We start from the raw sequence: 26,350 nt of genomic DNA, 5'->3' as shown, positions 1-26,350 counted from the left end.
TTCAATGCATGTAGGTGCTAAGATTGTTCAATAGACAAAGGCCATGACGCTTGTGCCAATCCAGTTGAGAAAAAATCTCCTCAATGTGGAATTATCACTTTGGTTCTTGTATATCTTCTTATTTGATCTTGGATTAATAGAGGGTGGACAGTATGCAAGCAGATGTAAGAAAGCTACCTACTCAAAAAAGGGACTTTACTGATCCAAAACCATGCATTGTGTGGATCACAATTTCAGCAAAGGATTCTCACTGTTTATCCATTTTGGAATGTACACTGATGACTGTTTTATATCAGAGTCAACAAGAAATACATGTAGAAAAAAATCTAGTCAGTCCCAGGAACATTGGATTAAAAAACATTATCTCCATAACATCGGTATACATATTTTTCATAACATCTGGTTATTTACCCTGTCTGATGCTGTCAATATTCACATGACAACTGCACTGCTCCATATGGAAGCTGAGACCCTCAAATATTGGCCTAAATATAATTTGCAAAGTTCAGTATAAAACAGCTGAATAATGCAATGTGAAATAATCACTTTTCATTTGTGTCCTTGACGTTTAATGCTGGTAATCTGTGTGATGGAGACCCATTGTGCCAAAAGAAAAATATAGTGCAGATGAGTTATTAAATCATCTGACGAACACAAGGCCTCATGTTACCGGAAGATAAAGACTTGGAATTCATTCTCAATTCTCTGTGTGCAATGCCCTTTTCTACAAACTAACTTTGGTCATGAATACTGAGCACTGTGAGAACCAGTGTTCCTTAGACATATTTAAAACACCTAAAAGTTTAGGCACTTTTTATGCCTAAACTGTTGCTAAAGTAACCGAGTAACATGCGTTCAGGTGATATCATTTTTGGCATAGTGTGTGGGTTATTCTGGCCAACAAAAGAGACACTGCATCTGTAATTAAAGAGAGTGTGTGTGTACGTGTGTGTGTGCATGTGCGCGTGTATGTGCATGTGTGTATGTGTGTGCATGTGTGTATGTGTGCACATGTATGTGAGCATGTATGCACGTATGTGTGTGTGTATATGCATGTGCGTGTGTATGCCAGTATGCATGTGTGTGTGTGTGTGCATCTATGTGCTTCCATTTGTGTGGGGATCTGGGGAACTAATAAATACTCAGCAATCTAAAGTTTTGTAAGATAAACAGGAGCTGAAAATGAAATCTGATTACCAGTTACAGTCTGTGCCGTACTGTAGCTCTGTGCGTCAGCACATGCACTGCTCTAATACTTACTCTGGATAAATAAGGTCTGACAATAAGAGCAGTCTGTGATGTGGTCATGACCCAGTGTTTATCTCTTATTTAACCTTTGTCATTTTTCTCTTAACCAGTATGCTATTGAAATTCTTTGGCTAACAGGCTTTGGAAAAAAATTGCTTTGCGCACAAAATTCACACTGATGCCGCAATTACACAAACAACTGAGGTTGTGATACAAGACCGCTAAATAGAACCTCTTCACGTTCGTGGCCATTTTTGTAAAGAAGGGAAACCCAACATTACATTACTGGCAATGTGCACAATTCCCTTTTGTTTTGCACAACTAAAATACAGTGCAATTTAAAATCCATCACACAGAAACACTGGCAACTGCCAATTACTTAGAAATTGTCGGTACACGAACATTTCTGGTCTTACAATAGCACATAAGAAAGACAAAATGACAACCTTGTAATGGCTTCTACAGTTGTGTTACCCCAACATGACAAACGGACACAATCTGTGAAGGGGGAAAAAAAGTAATTCATCCAATTTTTCCAATTACAAATGTAAAAACTTTAAACACAATATACACTCAAAAACAGTAGGCTTGACTCTGGTGCTATTTGTTTCTGACTTTGGTTTACAGATTAGTATTAATTCAGCACTTGGTACCTGACAATGACAGGCACTACTTCAGATGTTGTTCTTGTGTGAAATACATGGAAGGTGGTTTTTTTTCTCAGTCAAATATTTTTACATATTTTACAGTACAAGAAATGTCTATTTGGTTCAGTTTCAGTCTGCTAAAAGACCGGGTGTTGTTTTTTTGTTAAAACTAATTCTACCGCACAATAATGTGTTGTGTTGTGTTGCTTTTCTGAATAGTAAACTCAACGGGCAGTCTGGAAATGTTGTGTCAACACAGCAGTTTGCAGTCTTTTACTCGCAGGAGATGCGTAAGGACTTTCTCCAAGACGTTAGCATCACGACTTATTGGTGGACCTTTTTGTTTTTATGAGGCTTCTTCGAAAGAGTCTGTGAGTGGTTCCATGGCCAGCCCTGTCGAGGGCTCGGGTTGTTTTAAGCGTTTAATTGTGTTTTTCAGTGCTTGTCTCTTGTTGCAGAACCAAACTCTAACCACCTCCCGATCGTAGTTCAGTTTCTCGGCAATTTCCGTCATTTCCTGCCCTGATGGGTGCGTATTCTTTTCAAAGTGGGCATTTAAGATCTCCAGGGCCTGGGGGGTGAAAGATGTCCGCCGCTTGCGTTTTTTGGAGGGTTCACTGCCGATAAATTCAGTTAGATTCTGCATTCCTGCTCGGTGGCGGGCCTCAGCCTCAGCCATCCACCGCTCAAGAACGGGCTTAATCTTCTGGGCACTTTTAGGGGTGATGTCCAGCTTTTCGAACCTGGCAGGATACAAAAGGCCAGGGTTCAGTTTGGCTGTCAGACTGCTAGCTCTAGAGCTCTCTTGGGCATCCTGTGGTAGGAAAAAGTGGCTTCTCAGGATGGTGTGTCTGAGGAAAGTTGAGAAAGAAGAGTCTTACTCTGATGCTCTGCCAGGGTGGGATCCTACTGATTGCTTAACCGGCAGAGATACTTAGAACTGGCCCTGCGACGTTACAGGAAGACCATTTGCCAGTAAGAGTTAATCTTAAAAGTAAAATTTCATCGATTCACATATAACTTCTCTACAACAGTTATCAATACTCTTACACCAAAAGTAATATAAATATAAGCATTTACGCAATTCTTCCAGTTAACAATGTGTCTATCTTACCTGCAGGAAGTGTTACTCACAAAGCGAATGGCACTGTCTTATATCAATTTAGAAAAAAAACCACTCAAACAAAAAAAAGCAGAACAAAATACTTTGCTTCAAATGACCTGTTTTGGTGGGAAGATGGGATGGGACCTGCTGAGGTCAATGGGACAACAGTCCAATTATACCTCCAAACACTGTACAGGCACTAGGATCCCACCCACAATAATCGGAATTGGAGCAGAAAGAGGGAACTGTGCTCAGAGCAAGATGGTTCCCAGCTCACTGCACAGCCAAACATTCGGGATGTGACAGTGGCAGCAGCTCTTCAACCAATTCCGTCGCACCAACTCTGTAACAGGATGTCACTCTGTGTGACAGGCTCTGCATTTAAAGGCTACTTTACTGATTTATGCAGAACAGATTTAATCATCTTCTATAAAGTTTTGGAGTCTCAAATTAAAATACTCTAGATTCAGTAAAATAGAGTACTCATGAAACTTTTACTTTTTTAAATTGTATTAATGAAGTAGTCAGGCTGGAACAGAAGATTTCCAATTATAGGCCAATAATTTTTGTATGGTTTAAAATCAATGCTATTTCATTTTTAAAAAAATCCCATTAAAGACCAAAAAATGACCAAATTTAATTCTATCGCCAAACACACACTCAAAACATCATACAACCTGGTAAGGTCTGACAAAATAGACCTTTTTATCAGGTGCTCATCTTCTGCTATACAGGACAGAGTTGAACTTTCGTTATCGGTTGTAGTACACCTGTACTGAGGAAAGCTTTGATCTAATGGATGGTTTATAATCAGAGAGTTTGCTATATGGAGGAGCCACTGCATGTTTAAAATGGAAACAGGGAGATCAACAGTACATGCAGTATCTCAGCAAATGGCCCTTTAAAGTGAACTCCACTGTAATAATAAATGTAAATAAAATCAGAGTGCAGGGTCTCATTAAAACGAGTTTATGTTTGAGCCCAGGAAAATTCTTTATATCACTTCTAGATTTGGAATTAGCGAACAAAACCAGTCCATCCCACAATCTTTGGACATTGTTAATTTTTTTTCTCATGCAATGTTATACATATAGTTTATCAATGATTTCAACAAAAAAAAACCTGGACAAAACAGCTTTATCCATCACACGAAGGATGTAAAGAGAGTTCCCAAGCAGGTCTTTCAAGAAGATCTCTGCAATCACCAAAAGTCCAGGTCTGTGTCATTTGGTCACTTCTGGTAGCAATTTGCTCGGATTGATACAAAGGAAAGTTCATCAATGTAAACAGCCCTTTACAGCGTCCCCACAAGCAAGTGAATAACTAAATGAAATTAAGATTTCATTTAATTTAGACTTGGAGGGATGTTATTGGGGGGGAAGGACATTACTGTGGATACTTATTGAGAACATCTCTCGTTTTATGTCAAAATACTTCCTTACCTAACAAAAATCTATCTATCTCAGTTTTGAATTTTTCAATTGACCCAGCCTTAAAAGCCTTTTGGGGAGAGAGTTCCAGATTTCCAATACCCTTTGTGTGATGAAGTGCTTCCTGACATCACCCTAAACAGCCTAGTTCTAATTTTAAGGTTATGCCCCTTTGTTCTGGATTCCCTCATCAAAAGAAATAGTTTCACTCTATCTACCCTATCAACTCCTTTAATCATCTTAAACATCTCAAATAAATCACCCCTTAACCTTCTATACTCAAGGGAATACAAGACAAATTTATGCACCCTGTCCTCATAATTTAACCCTCTAAATTATACAGTTTGGGATCTGTAATAAGGCTGAGAGACTGAGGATCTGTGGTAATCACTGCAAAACAGAGCATAGGGTTTGATTTTCTGTGAAATATAATGTAAACTCTGCTGCCCGTATCCTAACTCGCACCAAGTCCAGTTCGCCCAACACCCCTGTGCTCGCTGACCTACATTGGAAACCAGTCCATCATTCTCATCCTCATGTTTGAATCCATCCATGGCTTCGCCCCTCTCTATCTCTGTAACTTCCTCCAGCCTTACAACCCGCCGAAAACTCTGCGTTCCCCTAACTCTGGCTGCTCTTGCATTCCCCACTTCCTTTGCCCCACCACTGCCTTCAGCTGCCTAGGCCCTAATCTCTGGAATTCTCTCACCAAACCTCTTCGTATCTCCAGCTCTCTCTCCTCCTTTAAGACGCTGCATAAAATCTACCTCTTTGACCAAGCATTTGGTCACCTGTCTTAATGTTGCCTTCTTTGACTCGGCGTCAATTTTTGTCTGATTAAGCAGTACAATTCATCTGTGGTGTCGGGGGGGGGGGGTGGTGGGGGGCGGGGTAATGAGGAAGGGGTGTAATTTGGGGCGGAACTCAGATTCGCTGGGGTCCCGTCCCTGGCAACCGCACTCTGGAGGGGTTGGGCGCTCTTTATGTTACTGGTGCATTCTGGGAGTGTTCCCAGGCGACCCTGGGGATTCTGCCTGAGAGCTCCTGATCGGCTCAGGTGCTGGGGCAGGATCAGTGGTGGGTGTATGTCCCACTCTGCCGCACATCTATGAATACAACAGTGCTGTGGAATTTGCATGCTATGGAAGAGGTTAAGCGGAGTTTTTAAAATTCTGAAAAGTTTTGAGAGAGTTAAAAGTGAAAAGTTGCTTCTGCTCATTGGTGAATCAATAACAAGGGACATAAATGAGGATTATCATAAGAAGAATGAAGGAGAATTTTTGATTCACAGCTGTCTGATATTTCATGTAAGTTTAATTCTTATTAAGCAACTTTATTGCAGAAAACTTATTTTTGTTTCTAACAAAACTGCAGTTAGAGAGCATTTGGGGTTTGTAAATAAGGGAGTAGAGTACAAGAGTGATGAGGTAATGATGAATTTGCATCAAACATCGGTTAGACCACAATTTTAGAGTACTGCATGCAGTTTTGGCCACCCCATTATGGAAAGGATATTAAAGCTAGAGAGAGTGTTGATTCACCAGGATGACGTAAGGGATGGCAAACTATAGTTATGAGGAGAGACTTGAGATACTGGGCCGATTTCCACTGGAGCAGAGAAGGCTAAGCGGAGATTTTATAAAGGTTTTTAAAATTATGAAGGGTTTTGATGGAGTGAATAGGGAAAGACTATTTTCTTTGGTTGCGGAGTCAGTGACAAGGGGTCATTAATTTAAAATTGTCACCAAGAGTGAGGAGAGAGGTTAAGAGAAATTTCTTTATGTAGAGTGTTGTTGGAGCATGGAATGCTTTGCCACAGGGAATGGATGAGGCAGAGACAATTGCGTCTTTTAAGGGAAAAGTAGATAAATATTTGAAGCAGAGGAAGATACAGAGCAGTGGGGAGAGAGCAGGGCAGTGGGATTAGTTTTGGATTGCTCTGGCAAGAACGGGCACAGACGCAATGGGCTGAATGACCTCCCCCTGTGCTGTAATAGTTGAGGCTTGTTGATCTCAATTAATGAGATGGATGGACCGTTGTGAATGTGTACAATTCTGTAACTCCAAAGTCAGTGATATGAGCTTGTACAGTCTCAGCACAACACCAAATTTACCTTATGTTTTACAAATCGAAAAGGTGCAGAGACTGAGCATTACTGGAAGAACAAAGGCAGAAATGCAGACACTTGTTTCACACAGAGGGTTATGAGAACATAGAATGCTTTACCATAAGTGACATTTCAAAAGGGAATTGGATATATAACTGAAAAGGAAAGATTTGCAGGACTATGGGGAAAGAGCAGGGGAGTGGGACTAATTCGATAGCTCTTTCAAAGATCCAGCACAGACCCGATGGGCCGAACGGTCTCCTTCTGTGCTGTAAGATTCTATGATTCCATGATTGAGGCAGAGATTGTAATGACATTTAAAAAGGAATTGGATAAGTATTTGAAAAGGAAGAATATATAAGAATACGGGGAAAGAGCAGGGTAATGGGATTAGTGTACACAGTGCCAGCTGAAGAGTTGGTGATGGGCCTAGCTTCCTTGGGTACTGAAATTTCTATAGCCCTGATTTTAACGCAGGGCGGGAGGAGCTGTGACGTGCGGCAAACCCCCCTTATGTCGCTGGGATAAGGCCTGGCCGATTTTAACACCTAGGCCTCATTAGCATGCTCCTGGAAGCAGCAGCTGGCAGGCAGGAGGTCACCATCGGGACCAAAGGAACACTCCCCGGCACTCAGTCATAGGGGATGAGTTTTGGGTGAGTCTCGCCATCAGGGGTGGGGGGGGGGGGAGCCCGGAGCAGGGAGGCCTGGGAAAGCACTTCTGCTCCTCCTGGCCCCACGAGGAAAGTCAAAAACAGTTTAAAAATAATCACTTACCTCTTCTGGCCCTGGCTCCTCTTCCCCCTAGGTTAACCTGGCAGGAAGACCACAACCACTTCCCTGCTCAGGACCATGATTAAAATAGCAGTCGGGACCACGATGATATAATTGGATCTGCATATTTAAAGCAGCACTTCGCCTGCTTCCGGCGGTTGTCCTACTCGCCTGCTCAGAAGAGCAGGTTAAACTCGTAGCCTGCGGGAAGAGAATGGGACGTCGGCAGCTGAGTCCCATGGGCAATTTTAACTGCCGGCCCCAAGGTTTACGCTGGGCAGGCAAGGTTAAAATCGTCCCCATTACGAGTCTAAATTTGAACCATGCCTTTGACCTTTACAGTCTTGCTTCTTAGCTTATATGTACAGAGTGAGTAAGCTTCAAAATATCCCATGTGTGTCAGCTTGATTCTAAAACATCCCAGGTGTGTTAAGTTGGCTATCCATTCCAATCTGACACACACTTTGTAGACCTTCCAAGATATAACCCCCAGCTCCAGAATCTGAATTCCCTTCAGCTGTTCATTCGCCTATTTTCTGGAAGGAGAATACTTCTTCAGTCACAGTATTGCGTAAATCGATGAATTTGTTTGAATAATTTTCATTCTATGTGTTTGACTGTGATCTTCAAAGGGAAGCATTTCCCAACAGAACTGCGCAGCTGAATTGTTCCATTATTTTTGAATGGAATGGCCTGGAATCAGGCCTGTGACTTCCTCTTATAGTATTCAACAATCTGACAGTCCATCAAATGATGATTACTGAAGGCCTGAAGCCTTGGCTATTTCCCTCTTAAAAAGATGACCGCACTGATATCGGTGTCAATTTGTGGGACGACTGGATGTTGCACTTGATATAATTGTTGTTCATGCACGAAGGTGACTTATGACTACAGTACTACATAGTTCTTTGTACAAGCACTAAATCTGACTCTGCACTACGGCCTAGTGAGCCAGACATCAATTATCAATGTCACTACTTTTTCTAGTCTGTTTAATCCATCAAACAACTCAGTTAACTACCAGAACATCATGAACAAGACATGAAATGCCCTGTTTTGATGCCTAAGCATGCAGGCAAACACAGGGAGACTTTGGTGATGGTGTAAAATGGGCGATATGGGATCGGCAGCTCAATAAACAGTCAAAGTTAACGGAAAGGAAAACAGGGCAAGCTGTGTGACAGTCGAGGTATGTGAAGGACAGGCTCTATAACAGGCGGGGTTTGTAATGGGCTGGGTGTGTAATGGGCAGGGTGTGTAATCGGCAGGGTGTGTAATGGGCAAGGTGTATAATGGGCAGTGTTTGTAACGGGCTGGGTGTATAACGGGCTGGGTGTATAACGGGCTGGGTGTGTGATGGGCGGTGTGTGATGGGCTGGATGTGTAATGCCAGTGTGTATAACGGGCGGGCAGCGTAATTGCCCAGGTATGTCCTGTCCACAAAAAGCAGGACAAATCCAATCCAGCTAATTACCGCCCCATCAGTCTACTCTCAATCATCAGCAAAGTGATGGAAGGTGTCGTCGACAGTGCTATCAAGGGGCACTTACTCACCAATAAACTGCTCACCGATGCTCAGTTTGGGTTCCGCCAGGACCACTCGGCTCCAGAACTCATTACAGCCTTGGTCCAAACATGGACAAAAGAGCTGAATTCCAGAGGTGAGGTGAGAGTGACTGCCCTTGACATCAAGGCAGCATTTGACCGAGTGTGGCACCAAGGAGCCCTAATAAAATTGAAGTCAATGGGAATCAGGGGGAAAACTCTCCAGTGGCTGGAGTCATACCTAGCACAAAGGAAGATGGTAGTGGTTGTTGGAAGCCAATCATCTCAGCCTCAGGACAGTGTAGGCCCAACCATCTTCAGCTGCTTCATCAATGACCTTCCTTCCATCATAAGGTCAGAAATGGGCATGTTCGCTAATGATTGCACAGTGTTCAGTTCCATTCGCAACCCTTCAGATAATGAAGTAGTCCATGCCCATATGCAGCAAAAACTGGACAACGTCCAGGCTTGGGCTGATAAGTGGCAAGTAACATTTGCGCCAGACAAGTGCCAGGCAATGACCATCTCCAACAAGAGAGAGTCTAACCACCTCCCCTTGACATTCAACGGCATTACCATCGCCGAATCCCCCACCATCAAAATCCTTAGGGTCACCATTGACCAAAAACTTAACTGGACCAGCCATATAAATACTGTGGCTACAAGAGCAGGTCAGAGGCTGGGTATTCTGCGGCGAGTGACTCACCTCCTGACTCCCCAAAGCCTTTCCACCATCTACAAGGCACAAGTCAGGAGTGTGGTGGAATACTCTCCACTTGCCTGGATGAGTGCAGCTCCAACAACACTCAAGAAGCTCGACACCATCCAAGATAAAGCAGCCCACTTGATTGGCACCCCATCCACCACCCTAAACATTCACTCCCTTCAACCGGCGCACAGTGGCTGCAGTGTGCACCATCCACAGGATGCACTGCAGCAACTCGCCAAGGCTTCTTTGACAGCACCTCCCAAACCCGCGACCTCTACCACCTAGAAGAACAAGGGTAGCAGGCACATGGGAACAATACCACCTGCGCGTTCCCCTCCAAGTCACACACCATCCCGACTTGGAAATATATCGCCGTTCCTTCATTGTCCCTGGGTCAAAATCCTGGAACTCCCTTCCTAACAGCACTGTGGGAGAACCGTCACCACGGACTGCAGCGGTTCAAGAAGGCGGCTCACCACCACCTTCTCAAGGGCAATTAGGGATGGGCAATAAATGCTGGCTTTGCCAGCGAAGCCCACATTCCATGAACGAATAAAAAGGGGCGAGGTGTATAAGGGGCATGGTGTATATGGGGAGGCGTGTATAACGGGTGAGGTGTATAAGAGGCGAGGTGTCTATGGGGAAGGGTGTATAAGGGGCGAGATGTTTCTGGGAGGAGTGTATAAGGGGTGAGGTGTATATGGGGCAGGGTGCATAAGGGGCGAGGTGTAGAAGGCGCAAGGTGTATATGGGACGGGGTGTATATGGGGTGGGGTTAATAATGGGCAAGGTGTCCAACAGATGGGGTGTATAACTTGTGACGTATATATGGGACGGAAACTATGATGGGCGGGGTGTATGTCGGGTGTGATGTTTTATGGGAGGAGTGTTTAACGGGCCGGGTGTATAATGAGCGGAATGTATATTGGGCGGAGAGTATAACCCAAGTGTTGTTTGACAGGCGGGGTGTATAAGAGGTGGGATGTATAATGGTGGTGTGTTAGACGGGCCGGTGTATGATGGGTTGGTTGTATAACGAGCTGGTTGTATAATGGGTTGGATGTGCGACGGGCGGGATCTATAATGAGAGGATTATAATGCGAGCGGGGTGTATAATGAGTCGTTATATAACAGGCAGAGTTTATAACCGGAGTGTTGTAGGACAGGCAAGGTCCATGATGGATGGGGTGTATGATGGGTGTGGAATATTACATGCGTGGTATATATGGGGTAGAGAGTATGACGGGAGGGGTGTATATGGGGCGGGGTGTATAACGGGTGAGGTATATAACGGGTGTGGTATATATGGGGTGGAGAGTATGATGGGCAGGGTGTATATGGGATGGGGTGTATAATGGGCGTGGTATCTATGGGCAGAGTGTATGACGCGTGAGGTGTATATAGGGCAGAGTGTATGACGGGTGGGGTGTTTTTGGGGCAGAGTGTATGATGGTTGGGGTGTATATGGGGTGGAGAGTATGATGGGCAGGGTGTATATGGGGCAGAGTTTATGACGGGCAAGTTGTATAAGGGCGGGTGTATAAGGGTGGGGTATCTACGTGGTAGACAATCAGATATCGCCCGTTTTAAATCGAAAATTAAAGTTACCCCCCACAGACAACTGTTAAATTCTACAATCATCACACTGAACAAAAAGGGCCTTTCCCACACTAAAGCACAAGTGCCCAAGTTTTTGGTTTCAATACAAACTAAGGGTAGGAGCCATGAAGCTGCAAGGCCACATATAAAATTAGAATCGAGGTGTCCGTTAATTTTACAGACCTCGGTGTTCTGATCTTGGATTTATCCACCAATGAGGCAACAATGCTAAGAGCCCAGTCCAAACCTCCAGGCCCACAAAATTCAAATAGGGAATCCCAGCAAATAGTCTGCAGTTTGCAGATGATACAAAAATTGGCCATGTGGTTGATAGTGAGGAAGAAAGCTGTAGACTGTAGGAAGATATCAATGGACTGGGCAGGTGGGCAGACAAGTGGCAAATGGAATTCAATCTGGAGAAGTGTGAGAGAATGCATTTGGGGAGAGTAAAGAAGGCAAGGGAGTACAAAATAAATGGGAGGATACTGAGAGGTGTAGAGGAACAGAGGGACCTTGGAGTGCATGTCCACAGATCCCTGAAGGTAGCAGGACAGGTAGATAAGGTGGTTAAAAAGGCATAGGGGATACTTTATTAGCCGAGGCATAGAATATAAGAGCAGGGAGGTTATGCAAGAACTGTATAAAACACCAGTTAGGCCACAGCTTGAGTCCTGCGCACAGTTCTGGCCACCACATTACAGGAAAGATGTGATTGCACTAGAGAGGGTGCAGAGGAGATTTACAAGGGTGTTGCCAGGACAGGAGAATTTTAGCTATGAGGAAAGATTGGATAGGCTGGGATTATTTTCTTTGGAACATATGAGGCTGAGGGGAGATTTAATTGAGGTGTACAAAATTATGAGGGGTCTAGATGGAGTGGATCGGAAGGACCTATTTCCCTTAGCAGAGAGGTCAATAACCAGGGAGCATAGATTTAAAGTAATTGGTAGAAGGATTAGACGGGAGTTGAGGAGAAATTTTTTCACCTGGAGGTCGGTGGGGGTCTGGAACTCACTGCCTGAAAGGATGGTGGAGGCAGAAACCCTCAACTCATTTAAAAAGTAATTGGATATGCACCTGAAGTGCAGTAACCTGCAAGGCGATGGACCAAGAGCTGGAAAGTGGGATTACCCTGGATAGCTCTTCTTTGGCTGGCACAGACATGATGGGTCGAATGGCCTCCTTCTGTGCCGTAAATTTCTATGATTCTATGAAGTAATTATGTGCAAGTAGGACTGGGTTACCTGGGTTTTGAGGGCCAGATTGATAGGGTTTGGGGGCCTCATGTGGCCTATAGGTGCAGTTTGCACATCCCTGCCCTATAGAGGACGGAGGGGTCGGGGGGGACGGCAGTGCAGTGTGTGAGTTGAGGGAAACTGACATTATGAAGGGAGAAATTTCACACTGCATTTTGGGGGCGATTTTAACCCTGCTTGCCTGACAGAGGATTGTATGATGATTGCGGTCTTTATGGGGTGTAACCCCGCCCGTTACACACCCTGCACGTTACACACTCCGCCCATTACAACCCCCCCATTACACACCCCAACCGTTACACATCCCGCCTGTTACACACCTTGCCCGTTATACACCCTGCCCGTTAAAGACCTGCCCATTATACGCCCACCCGTTATACATCTCGCCCATTACACACCCGCCCGTTATACCCCTCACCCATTATACACCCACCTGTTTCACACCCCGCCCGTTACATACCCGCCCATTGTACACCCTGCCCGTTACACACCTGCCCGTTTTGCACCTCGCCCGTCACACACCTGCCCGTTGTACACCTCACCCGTTACACATCCTGTCCATGGGGATATTGTCATTGACAATGGGGAAATGGCGGACATGTTGAAGAATTACTTTGCGTCAGAATTTACAGTAGAAGAAGAGACAGCATGCCGGAAATCCCAAGAAAACTAATATTGAATCGGGGACAGGGACTCGATAAAATTAACATAAGTAAAGCAACAGTAATGAAGAAAATAATAGCACTAAAGAGTGACAAATCCCCAGGACCAGATGGTTTCCATCCTAGGGTTTAAAAGGAAGTCGGTGAGCACATTGCAGATGCCCTAACTAGAATCTTTCAAAGTTCTCTAGATTCAGGAACTGTCCCTCTGGATTGGAAAATTACACATGTCACTCCGCTTTTTAAGAAAGGAGAGAGAGGGAAACCAGGGAATTATAGACCAGTTAGCCTAACATCTGTTGTGGGGAAAATGCTGGAGTCTATAATTAAGGATAGGGTGACTGAACACCTCGAGAATTTTCAGTTAATCAGAGAGAGCCAGCATGGATTTGTGAAAGGTAGGTCGTGCCTGACAAACCTGTTTGAATTTTTTGAAGAGGTGACTAAAGTAGTGGACAGGGGAATGTCAATGGATGTTATTTATATGGACTTCCAGAAGGCATTGGATAAGGTCCCACATAAGAGACTGTTAGCCAAGTTAGAAGCCCATGGAATCGAGGGAAAAGTACGGACTTGGTTAGGAAGTTGGCTGAGAGAAAGGCGACAGAGAGTCGGGATAATGGGAAGGTACTCACATTGGCAGGATGTGACTAGTGGAGTCCCACAGGGATCTGTCTTCGGGCCTCAATTATGCACAATATTTATTAACGACTTAGATGAAGGCATAGAAAGTCTCATATCTAAGTTTGCCGATGACACAAAGATTGGTGGCATTGTAAGCAGTGTAGATGAAAACATAAAATTACAAAGTGATATTGATAGATTAGGTGAATGGGCAAAACTGTGGAAAATGGAATTCAATATAGACAAATGTGAGGTCATCCACTTTGGATCAAAAAAGGATAGAACAGGGTACTTTCTAAATGGTAAAAAGTTAAAAACAGTGGATGTCCAAAGGGACTTGGGGGTTCAGGTACATTGATCATTGATGTGTCATGAACAGGTGCAGAAAATAATCAAGAAGGCAAATGGAATGCTGGCCTTTATATCTGGAGGACTGGAGTACAAGGGGGCAGAAGTTATGCTGCAGCTATACAAAACCCTGGTTAGGCCGCACCTGGAGTACTGTGAGCAGTTCTGGGCACCGCACCTTCGGAAGGACATATTGGCCTTGGAGGGAGTGCAGCGTAGGTTTACTAGAATGATACCCGGACTTCAAGGGTTAAGTTACGAGGCGAGATTACACAAATTGGGGTTGTATTCTCTGGAGTTTCTAAGGTTAAGGGGGGATCAGATCGAAGTTTATAAGATATTAAGGGGAACAGATAGGGTGGATAGAGAGAAACTATTTCCGCTGTTTGGGGATTATAGGAGTAGCCAGACCTTTCAGGAGTGAGATTAGAAAACATTTCTACACACAAAGGGTGGTAGAAGTTTGGAACTCTCTTCGGCAAACGGCAATTGATACTAGCTCAATTGCTAAATTTAAATCTGAGACAGATAGCTTTTTGGCAACCAAAGGTATTAAGGGATACGGGCCAAAGGCAGGTATATGGAGTTAGATCACAGATCAGCCGTGATCTTATCAAATGGCAGAGCAGGCACGAGGGGCTGAATGGCCTACTCCTGTTCCTATGTTCCTATTATGCACCCCACCTGCTACTCACCTGCCCATTATACACCCGTCCGTTATACACCTCATCCATTATACACCCCGCCCAGCTTACTTACCTGCCGGAAAGCCGCCAGGATTCCACCATTTGGGTTTTTAACCTGTTGTACTGAGCAGGCGGCAAGGACAACCGCCCAAAGCCGGCAGAGTCCTTCTTTACATATGCATTTCGGGTCCCAGTGACATCATCTGGACCCAACTGCAATTCTAACAGGCGGTCTGAGGGGAGAAGCCGCTGTGGCTTTCCTGCCACGTGAAGACAGTGGGAACTGGAGCCGAGGCCAGAATAGGTCCAAACAGGTAAGTAGGAGCACTCCTCTGGGCCCCATTTGGGAAGCTAAGGCTGCCCCGCCCCATATTTCTTCTTCACGAATGGATGACGCCCGCCAGATGGCCCTAGAAGCCAATCCCGCCTCCGAGCCATGCAATTTTTTTCATTCCGGGCAGGAAGTTAGCCGGTGGGATTTAAATGAGGCCCGGAAATTGAAATAGCCAGGTCAGTTCTGGTGCAGCGGGGGAGTTTCTAACTTAACTCACTATCTACCCACCTAAAACCCGCTCCCATTTAAAATCGGGCCCATAGATTCAAAAGACTGTAAGACATTTTTTTTTTTTTTAAAGCACATCTTCCACAATTGGTTTCCTTGACCCATTTTCATTTCTCCAATGATGTATATGGGTAGTAGATAATTTGCTCTTTCTGGCTCTGGGCTCCTGCAAACTCGTAACTGCCTCGCATATGGCTCTCCTTTTGCCACGATATTTCCTGAGCCGTTAATTTGCTCAACTATTCCCTCATCTCCATCTTTGATTCACTTTTCCCCAGCAAAACCTTTACTGTCTCCCATCCCGGTCGCTCCCCTGGTCTGGATCCCATCTTCGTTCCCTCAAATCCGAGAGGTGCAGACTTTAGTGCATCTGGCACACAACTGGCTTGGCCAACCATCACCTGATCAGATAAATTACTGGGGTTGATTTTCATGGCCTTTACCTGGCATTAATAGAGCGATAACGGCTTCAAAATGGGATCGGTGACATCGACGATGGGGTCGGCTCCATTTTGAAAGGGGCCAACTGCCGGGTGTCCAAAGCGCCTGGCTGTTTCAGGTGATAAGCCACTTTTAATACTGAAGTCAGGGTCCTAAGATGTAGACAGGACACCGATTGCCATTTTAGGTTGGAACTGGTTGGGCGATGGATAAGGTTACCAACTCTGGTTGAACATATTCCTGGATGTTTCATCGCTTGACCTCTCACCTCCAACTCCCTCGATTGGTCAAACAGCCTTTTTTCCCATCTCCAATATTTTTTATAACTAATAAACAAAAATGTTCAAAAAGAAACATCATTTTTTTCAATGCCTCTATAATTTTTCTTTTGAGTTGCTAAGAGCAGTGTCCAGGAGATTAATCTTTAACTCCTGGAGACTCCAGGACAATCCTGGAGGGTTGACAACCCTAGCGATGGAACTGAAGAGGCCCGCCAAAGGTATGTGTCGAATTATTGTTGTGGGTCCCAGAGGAGCAGTAGAAGAGCAACAGTGCTCCTCTTTGGTCCACAGAAATAACCTGGGCCGCTGCTGCCCGGGCCCCCACCCTCTGCGACATCGTCCCCCGCAACTTACCATGCTGGTGGCAACCCCAGCCCAATCTTGAGGCCCCAAACTGGCGAGTTGCTTGGTTTTGGCGGCTGGCCTGCCAAATTTAAATGAGTCCGGGGCCTCAAAATCATAGGTGCTTCTTTGCCGCCGGAACAGGCGTCTGACCAGTTCACTCCACCGGTCAATCACCCAAAAGTCAAAATTGACCTCGCTGGGTGGTTATTGTGGGAAATTAGTGAAACCATCAGTTCAATGTATCGCGGAGGTGAAAAACACAAAGAAGGTACATAAGAACATAATAAATTGGAGCAGGAGTAGGCCATATGGCCCTTGAGACTGCTCCACCATTCAATCAGATCATGGCTGATCTTCTACCTCAAGTCTATTTTCCTGCCTGATCCCCATATCCCTTGATTCCCCTCGAGTCCAAAAATTTATCTATCTCAGCTTTGAATATATTCAATGACTCAGCATCCACAGCCCTCTGGGGTAGAGAATTCCAAAGATTCACAACCCTCTGAGTGATGAAATGCCTCCTCATCCCAGTCTGAAATGGCCAACCCCTTATCCTGCGATTATGCCCCCTAGTTCCAGACTCTCCAGCCAGAGGAAGCAACCTCTCAGCATCTACCCTGTCAAACCCCCTCAGAATCTTACATGTTTCAATGAGATCACCTCTCATTCTTCTAAACTCCAGACAGTATAGGCCCATTCTATTTAACCTCTCCTCACAGGATAACCCTCTCATCAGAGGAATCAATCTAGTGAACTTTCGTTGCACCCCCTCGAAGGCAAGTATATCCTTCCTTCGATAAGGAGATCAAAACTGTAAGCAGTACTCCAGGTGAGGTCTCACCAAAACCCTGTACAATTGTAGCAAGACTTCCCTACTCTTATACTCCAAACCCCTTGCAATAAAGGCCAAAATGCCATTTGCCTTCCTAATTACTTGCTGTGCCTGCATGCTAACTTATTGTGTTTGTTGTACGAGGACACCCAAGTCTCTCTGGACACCAACATTTAATAGTTTCTCACCATTTAAAAAATATTGTTTTTCTATTCTTCCTACCAAAGTGAACAACCTCACATTTCCCCACATTATAGTCCATCTGCCACCTTCTTGCCCATTCACTTAACCTGTCTATATCTCTTTGCAGACTCTTTGTGTCCTCCTCACAGCTTACTTTCCCACCTAGCTTTGTATCATCAGCAAACTTGGATACACTGCACTCGGTCCCTTCATCTAAGTCATTAATATAGAATGTAAATAGCTGAGGCCCAAGCACCGATCCTTGCGGCACCCCACTGGTAACAGCCTGCCAACCTGAAAATGTCCCGTTTATCCCTACTCTTTGTTTTCTGTTCGTTAACCAATCCTCTATTTTTGCTAATATGTTACCTGCAACCCCATGAGTCGTCATCTTGTGTAACAACCTTTTATTGAGTTTCAATAGCAAAATGATACAGTACAAAGCAAAATAAATGATTTTGTTACTGTATGTCCTTTCATTTGTTTTGATGGATAGTCAAGCCTGAATAGACATACCTATCTTTCTCTTTCAGATGCTGCCTGACCCGTTGTTCATTTTCAGCAATTTTGTTTGTTGCTGTAAAAGATATTAGCGCCTTATCTGGAGAACTGTGCCCAATTTTGGACATTACATCCAGAGAAAAGCTCAAGAGGGCAAAGCAAAGGGCAACTAGTTCTTAGGATTCTGAATTATGAGAAAACTTCCAACTCATTTGATAGAAGTTTTCAAAATTATCAAAGGGATTGTTGAAGTCGATCCTGACAGACAAAGTTTCAAAAATGAAAGGAGATATTTTAAATATTAGTAAATTAGAAATAGGGAATTTCAGTGGAACTATTTCACATAAAGGGCTCTGGACATATGAATTAAGGTACCTGAGAAGGCCAATTGTATTCATGGGTTCAAGGGACAATTACCAAGAGAAGGATGGCAGTATTGAATCAAAAAAGACAATTACTTTTGGGCCAAGCAACCTTTCTCTGTTTCTAAAATTTACAAGGACCCTACTTATTTGGTCTTTATTTGTTTTTGCATCATTTAATGGTTTGTACAATATCAAGTTGGGAGTGAGCCTTTGGCTTAGTGTTAGCATTCCCACCTCTGAGTCAGAAGGTCAAGGGTTCAAGCCCTAGTCCAGACAACCCCAGCAAGTGGACTGGAATATGGTCTCTAAATATTGGGTTGATATCCAATGGGGTAGTCACGTCTGGACGGAATGACCACTGGCTCAGTTTGAAGTATTCCCACCTTGAGTCAGAAGGGTTGGGTTTGAGTCCCACTTCAGATAGTCCTGGCGAGCGCCAGCTCTCAATACTGGATTGATGCCCAGCTTATGTCTGATGGGTGCGGGGATCATGAACGTAAGGTGGGGCTCTTTAGCTTTGTGCAGCCCACCAAGGAAAAGGCATTCAAAAATAAAAACTGTGAGCAAGGCAATGGGAAACCAGCTCAGTTACTCTTTAATAGTGAGTGGCAAAAGCATCTTGTGTGAAACTTGAATTAGGACCTGCCCTGGGCAGAACACAATGGATGGACGGATAATATCAAGGTAGCTGAACGGATTAGGATGCTGGGCATGCAATGGTCAAACACAGATATGTGCCCATAGTTTCCCACAGGATGAGTTTCCTATCTCGGCCATGCCACACTGCCAGGTGGAAGTGTGATCAGAGGGCAGGCATTGTTCAGAAGAAGATGGAGAAAACAGGCCTCCTGTTTGCTAGTTTGGGTTATTATCACACTTGACCAGTTATAGAGTGGAATGGCCAAAGGTCTTGGAGGAGGCCATCCAGCAGGCCTCTCTGTGGGAAAAGGCGTTTGATGTAGGGAGTATTTAATACCTGTAACCATGGCATGAAGGACGATACAAAGCCAACAGGCTGGAGACACAATCTTGGCCCTAATCCTTCGAACATCTTGTTTTTTGAATCACCAAAGCTACATAGACAAACGGTTTCTGTTGCTAATCTTTTGTTCCCAATGGGCATTAGTTTATAGAAACATAGAAACGTGGAAAATAGGAGCAAGTGAAGGCCATTCGGCCGTTCCGGCCTGCTCTGCCATTCAAAATGATCATGGCTGATCGTCTAACTCAGTACCCTGTTCCCGCTTTTTCCACATATCCCTTGATCCCTTTAGCATTAAGAAATATATCGATCTTCTTCTTGAATACATCTAATGACTTGACCTCCACTGCCTTCTGTGATAGGGAATTCCACAAGGTCACCACCCTCTGAGTGAAGAAATTTCTCCTCATCTCGGTTCTAAATGGCATACCCCGTATCCTGAGACTGTGACCACTGGTTCTGGACTCCCCAGCCATCGGGAACATCCTCCCTGCATCTAGTCTGTCTAATCCTGTTAGAATTTTATATGTTTCGATGAGATCACCTCTCATTCTTCTAAACTCTACTGAATATAGGCCTAGTCGACCCAATTTCTCCTCATACGTCAGTCCTACCATCCCAGGAATCAGTCCGGTAAACCTTCGTTGCATTCCCTCCATGGCAAGGACATCCTTCTTCAGATAAGGAGACCAAAACTGCACACAATACTCCAGATGTGGTCTCACCAAGGCCCTGTATAACTGCAGTAAGACATCCCTGCTCCTGTACTCAAATCCTCTTGCAATGAAGGCCAAAATACCATTCGCCTTCCTAACTGCTTGCTGCACCTGAATGCTCGCTTTCAGCGACTGCTGTACAAGGACACCCAGGTCTCGTTGCACCTCCCCTTTCCCAATCTATCACCTTTCAGATAATAATCTGCCTTTCTGTTTTTACAACCAAAGTGGATAACCTCACATTTATCCACGTTGTACTGCATCTGCCATGTTCTTGCCCACTCACCCAACTTGTCTAAATCACATTGGAGCCTCTTTGCATCCTCCTCACAGCTCACATTCCACCCCAGCTTTGTGTCATCTGCAAACTTGGAAATGTTACATTTAGTTCCCTCATCCAAATCATTGATATATATTGTGAATAGCTGGGGCCCAAGCACTGATCCCTGCGGTACCCCACTAGTCACTGCCTGCCACCCGGAAAAAGACCCGTTTATTCCTTCTCTCTGTTTCCTGTCTTCAACCAATTCTCAATCCATGCCAGTATATTCCCCCCAATCCCTTGTGCTTTAATTTTGCACACTAAGCTCTTGTGTGGGACCTTATCAAAAGCCTTCTGAAAATCCAAATACACCACATCCACTGGTTCTCCCCTATCTATTCTACTAGTTACATCCTCAAAAAACTCCAGTAGATTTGTTAAGCATGATTTCCCTTTCATAAACCCATGCTGACTTTGTCCAATCCCATTAATGCCCTCCAAGTGTTCTGTTATCACATCTTTTATAATAAACTCCAGCATTTTCCCCACTACTGATGTTAGGCTAACTGGTCTGTAATTCCCTGTTTTTTCTCTTCCTCCTTTTTTTTAACTAGTGAGGTTACATTTGCCACCCTCCAATCTGTAGGAACTGTTCCAGAGTCCATAGAATTTTGGAAGATGATCACCAATGCATCCACTATTTCCAGGGCCACTTCCTTTAGTACTCTGGGATGTAGATTATCAGGCCCTGGGGATTTGTCAGTCTTTAGCCCCATTAATTTCCCTAGCACTATTTTTTTAATACTGGTTTCCTTCAGTTCCTCCCTCTCACTGGACCCTTGGTTCCCTAACATTTCTGGCAGGTTATTTGTGTCCTCCTTTATACAGACAGGACCAAAGTATGTGTTTAATTGTTCTGCCATTTCTTTGTTCTCCATTATAATTTCCCCCATTTCTGACTGTAAGGGACCTACATTTGTCTTCACTAATCTTTTTCTCTTGACATATTTATAGAAGCTTTTACAGTCAGTTTTTATGTTCCTTGCTAGTTTATTCTCATACTCTATTTTTCCCCTCTTAATCAATCTCTTTGTCCTCCTTTGCTGAATTCTGAACTGCTCCCAATCCTCAGGCATGCCGCTTTTTCTGGCAATTTTATATGCCTCCTCTTTGGATCCAATACTATCCCTAATTTCTTTTGTAAGCCACGGTTGAGCCACCTTTCCTGTTTTATTTTTGCACCAGACAGGAATGAACAATTGTTGTAATTCCTGCACATGTTCTTTAAATATGAGCCATTGCCTATCCACCGTTATCCCTTTTAGTAAAGTTCCCCAATCTATCATAGTCAACTCGCACCTCATACTTTCGTAATTTCCTTTATTTAGATTCAGGATCTTAGTTTCGGATTCAACTACTTCACTCTCCATCTTAATGAGGAATTCTATCATGTTATGGTCGCTCTTCCCTGAGGGACCCCACACAACAAGATTGTTAATTAATCCTTTCTCATTGCACAATACCCAGTCTAGGATCGCCTGTTGTCTAGTTGGTTCCTCAACGTATTGGTCTAGAAATCCATCACGTACACACCCCAGGAATTCCTCCGCCACAGTATTATTGCTAATCTATATGTAGATTAAAGTCACCCATGATAATAGTTGTACCCTTCTTGCATGCGACTCTAATTTCCTGTTTAATGCCCTCCCCTACATCTCCACTACTGTTTGGGGGCCTATAGACAATCCCCACAAATGTTTGCAGATGTTGCGGTTTTGGTTTATAAATTATACAGAGCAAACATTTAAATAAGAGATGGGAGGATTGGTGACTTTACTTACTGGCGGTATTCCTGACCAGTCTTCCCTGGTGGTAAACAGAAAGTTGCAGCTTTGACACCCACTTACGCCAGATGCCCCAATACAAAACGTCCATGTAGCATGGGTATTGCAGTAGGGAGCAATTATAACCAGTACAAAATAACACTCTGAGTGCCAACAGCATACGAAACAGTACACGCTGGCACTGGCCAATGTATGACATTAAACCCATTGCCACGTAGTTAAATAAATACAATGGTTATATTTCGTCTTTCCATCCCCAGCTCTCAAGGCACTGTCTCATCCTAGGATACAGTTCACATGTGCCAGTTGCCCTTGGATACCTTTTCTTTTATTCGCTCATGGGATGTGGGCGTCGCTGGCGAGGCCGGCATTTATTGCCCATCCCTAATTGCCCTTGAGAAGGTGGTGGTGAGCCGCCTTCTTGAACCGCGGTAGTCCGCGTGGTGAAGGTTCTCCCACAGTGCTGTTAGGAAGGGAGTTCCAGGATTTTGACCCAGCAACGATGAAGGAACGGCGATATATTTCCAAGTCGGGATGGTGTGTGAGTTGGAGGGGAACGTGCAGGTGGTGTTGTTCCCATGTGCCTGCTGCTCTTGTCCTTCTAGGTGGTAGAGGTCGTGATATTGGGAGGTGCTGTTGAAGAAGCCTTGGCGAGTTGCTGCAGTGCATCCTGTGGATGGTACACACTGCAGCCACAGTGCGCCGGTGGTGGAGGGAGTGAATGCTTAGGGTGGTGGAAGGGGTGACAATCAAGCGGGCTGCTTTGTCCTGGATGGTGTTGAGCTTCTTGAGTGTTGTTGAAGCTGCGCTCATCCAAGCAAGTGGAGAGTATTCCATCACACTCCTGACTTGTACCTTGTAGATGGTGGAAAGGCTTTGGGGAGTCAGGAGGTGAGTCACTCGCCGCAGAATACCCAGCCTCTGACCTGCTCTCGTAGCCACAGTATTTATATGGCTGGTCCAGTTAAGTTTCTGGTCAATGGTGACCCCCAGGATGTTGATGGTGGGGGATTCGGCGATGGTAATGCCGTTGAATGTCAAGGGGAGGTGGTTAGACTCTCTCTTGTTGGAGATGGTCATTGCTAGGCACTTGTCTGGCGCGAATGTTACTTGCCACTTATCAGCCCAAGCCTGGATGTTGTCCAGGTCTTGCTGTATGCGGGCTCGGACTGCTTCATTATTTGAGGGGTTGCGAATGGAACTGAACACTGTGCAATCATCAGCGAACATCCCCATTTCTGACCTCATGATGGAGGGAAGGTCATTGATGAAGCAGCTGAAGATGGTTGGGCCTAGGACACTGCCCTGAGGAACCCCTGCATCAAAGCCCTGGGGCTGAGGAGATTGGCCTCCAACAACCACTACCATCTTCCTTTGTGCTAGGTATGACTCCAGCCACTGGAGAGTTTTCCCCCTGATTTCCATTGACTTCAATTTTACTAGGGCTCCTTGGTGCCACACTTGGTCAAATGCTGCCTTGATGTCAAGGGCAGTCACTCTCACCTCACCTCTGGTATTCAGCTCTTTTGTCCATGTTTGGACCAAGGCTGTAATGAGGTCTGGAGCCAAGTGGTCCTGGCGGAACCCAAACTGAGCATCGGTGAGCAGGTTATTGGTGAGTAAGTGCCGCTTGATGGCACTGTCAACAACACCTTCTATCACTTTGCTGATGACTGGGAGTAGACTGATAGTGCGGTAATTGGCTGGATTGGATTTGTCCTGCTTTTTGTGGACAGGACATACCTGGGCAACTTTCCACATTGTCGTGTAGATGCCAGTGTTGTAGCTGTACTGGAACAGTTTGGCTAGAGGCGCAGCCAGTTCTGGAGCACAAGTCTTCAGCACTACAGCTGGGATGTTGTCGGGGCCCATAGCCTTTGCTGTATCCAGTGCACTCAGCCGTTTCTTGATATCACGTGGAGTGAATCGAATTGGCTGAAGACTGGCTTCTGTGATGGTGGGGCTATCGGGAGGAGGTCGCGATGGATCATCCACTCAGAACTTCTGGCTGAAGATGGTTGCAAACGCTTCAGCCTTGTCTTTTGCACTCACGTGCTGAACTCTGCCATCATTGAGGATGGGTTGTTTACAGAGCCTCCTCCTCCCGTTAGTTGTTTAATTGTCCACCACCATTCATGACTGGATGTGGCAGGACTGCAGAGCTTTGATCTGATCCGTTGGTTGTGGAATCGCTTTGCTCTGTCTGTAGCATGTTGCTTCCGCTGTTTAGCATGCATGTAGTCCTGAGTTGTAGCTTCACCAGGTTGGCACCTCATATTTATAGGTACACCTGGTACTGCTCCTGCTTCTACACTCCTCATTGAACCAGGGTTGATCCCCTGGCTTGTTGGTAATGGTAGAGTGAGGAATATGCCGGGCCATGAGGTTACGGATTGTGCTTGTTATTATTTACGTGCGAACCTAGGCAGAGAAAGTTAGCAGGCAATTTGCCCGTGGTGGGGCATCCCATCTACATCCAAAATCCAAACATAAACACATTCCAGCAATGGTGAATGGTCAGAGACCAGGTTCTGGATTTTAACTTGGAGCCAGCAGGTGGGTGGATTTGCGTGTGAGGAACTCAGAAGTCAAGTGAGCGCGTTTAAATCTGCAATCGCAACTTGATTGCAGGCAGTTATCTTTGCTTCCGGGTTTCGTGTCTCCAAGCTGCGCAATGGGCCTACTGCGCACCCAAATGACGCGATTTTATGCCCACTATTTAAAGGGCCAGTCAAAGAATGGATTTTGAAGGAGAAAGGAGAGATGGAGTCCGGGAAAGAAAAGGCTGCCCCTAGATTTAATGATGCCTCCCTGGATATACTGCTGCAGTGAGAGCCAGGAGGAAGGTAATGTTTCCAATGTATGGCAGGAAGAAACCTGGCTCTGTAACCAAAAATGCTTGGGTGGAGGTGGCAGAAGAGGTGAGCAGCAGGAGCACGGTGCCCAGGTGTTGGGTTCACTGCAGGAAGCATTTTATTGACCTAACCAGTTGCTGATTCACCCACATCCTGTGTTGTTCAACAACCCCCCCCCCACCCCCCCCCCCCCACCTCCCCACCCTGTCATTTTGTGTTGGCACACCTACCCCATCACATAATTCCTCACACCCACTTAAGTGTCAGCAGCAGCATTTCCTCAACCACACTGTCACTTGTCCCAATCCTGATGCAATGTGATGTATCTGTCTGATCGTCACCCTCTGATGCGTCTGTATGATTGTCAGCCTCACTCAAAGCAATGCATTCGTTGGGTGAATACTTCACCTTAAGTCACTCACAGGTCTGGTCTTTCTCCCCTTGTAGGAGAGTGCAAAACGCAAGGGAGAGGAGCAGAACTGGAGGCGGCCCATCACATAGTGAAGGTGACAGATGCGGAGATGTGAAGGAGGATACCATGGAAATAAATCGGACCATTGCATGCCTATCCATTGGAGATGGAGAGACTGGCAACCTTCAGATGGCTGGTGACAGAACTTTAACATCTTTCACACACATGATGAATTGATTTTATCAACGATATAACGGTGCCAGATCTCAGTACGGTCACTGGAAAGGTTGTGCTTTTGCGATGAATCATTAATATCGCTTTCTGTTGTCTGCCAGGGCCTTCACGAGGAATCAGCAGAAATGGAAGAAAGCAATTCCTCAGTGGAGTTCATTCCTTCAGAGGGTGCACCGTCACAGGACATACAGTCGTGCACCAGTGCTGATACTTGCACTTCGGTGGGTCCTGTTAAACACCTGATGATTCACCACTCACAAGTGAGTAGGAGGCAGGGTGACACTGGTGGCAGGGGCAGCTGTGGAGCGTCTGCATTGGTGGGCACACTCCTTTCCAAGCTCTGCTCAGCTGGACATAGATGCTTAACCCCGGGGGCCATCGTTGAGAAGGAGAATGATAGAGGTGCAGCAGCAGCAACTTTGTGAGGTAACGGAAAAGGTACAATGCACACTCTCCACAATAGCAGACAGGATGAAGGAGTCCAACTCGATCGCTTGTGGATTGGCGGCGCAGGTAAGTGTGGGAATGTCTGCGGTGGAGAGAATGGCTCTCAAATGAGTCCATGCAGGCCATGGCAACGGCCGTGTGGACTCTGGATCCCAACATATCTGCCGCCTTAAACAGGCAAATACGTTCGCCGTGGCCTTAGAACGCGGCAGATCTGCTCACCAACCTGCTGGCCAGCAGAGTGGTAGGAGTGATGATGCGCCGGCCTGGGAGAGGGATGATGGCACAAGGCGACATGGAAGTGGGGACTCCACTCAAAGCACTCCCACATCTCACCCGTTGCCCCCC

General features: G+C 45.3%; 1 protein-coding gene across 1 annotated transcript in view; it reads right to left on the bottom strand.

Moving 5' to 3' along the window:
- Positions 1 to 710: 710 nt before the first annotated feature.
- The window catches only part of pou6f2 (POU class 6 homeobox 2), a 542,822-nt gene continuing 517,182 nt past the window's right edge, over positions 711 to 26,350 (bottom strand). Inside the window, exon 11 of the mRNA XM_067980970.1 lies at positions 711 to 2,746. Within this exon, the coding sequence (XP_067837071.1) occupies positions 2,242 to 2,746 (505 nt within the window). The 3' untranslated portion in view covers positions 711 to 2,241. The remainder of the gene's footprint in view (positions 2,747 to 26,350) is intronic.

The sequence above is a fragment of the Heptranchias perlo genome, chromosome 3 (assembly GCF_035084215.1).
Source record: "Heptranchias perlo isolate sHepPer1 chromosome 3, sHepPer1.hap1, whole genome shotgun sequence".
Classification (NCBI taxonomy): domain Eukaryota; kingdom Metazoa; phylum Chordata; class Chondrichthyes; order Hexanchiformes; family Hexanchidae; genus Heptranchias; species Heptranchias perlo.
The sequence above is the reverse complement of the archived record's forward strand: the minus strand, read 5'-3'. Positions and strand labels throughout refer to the sequence as shown.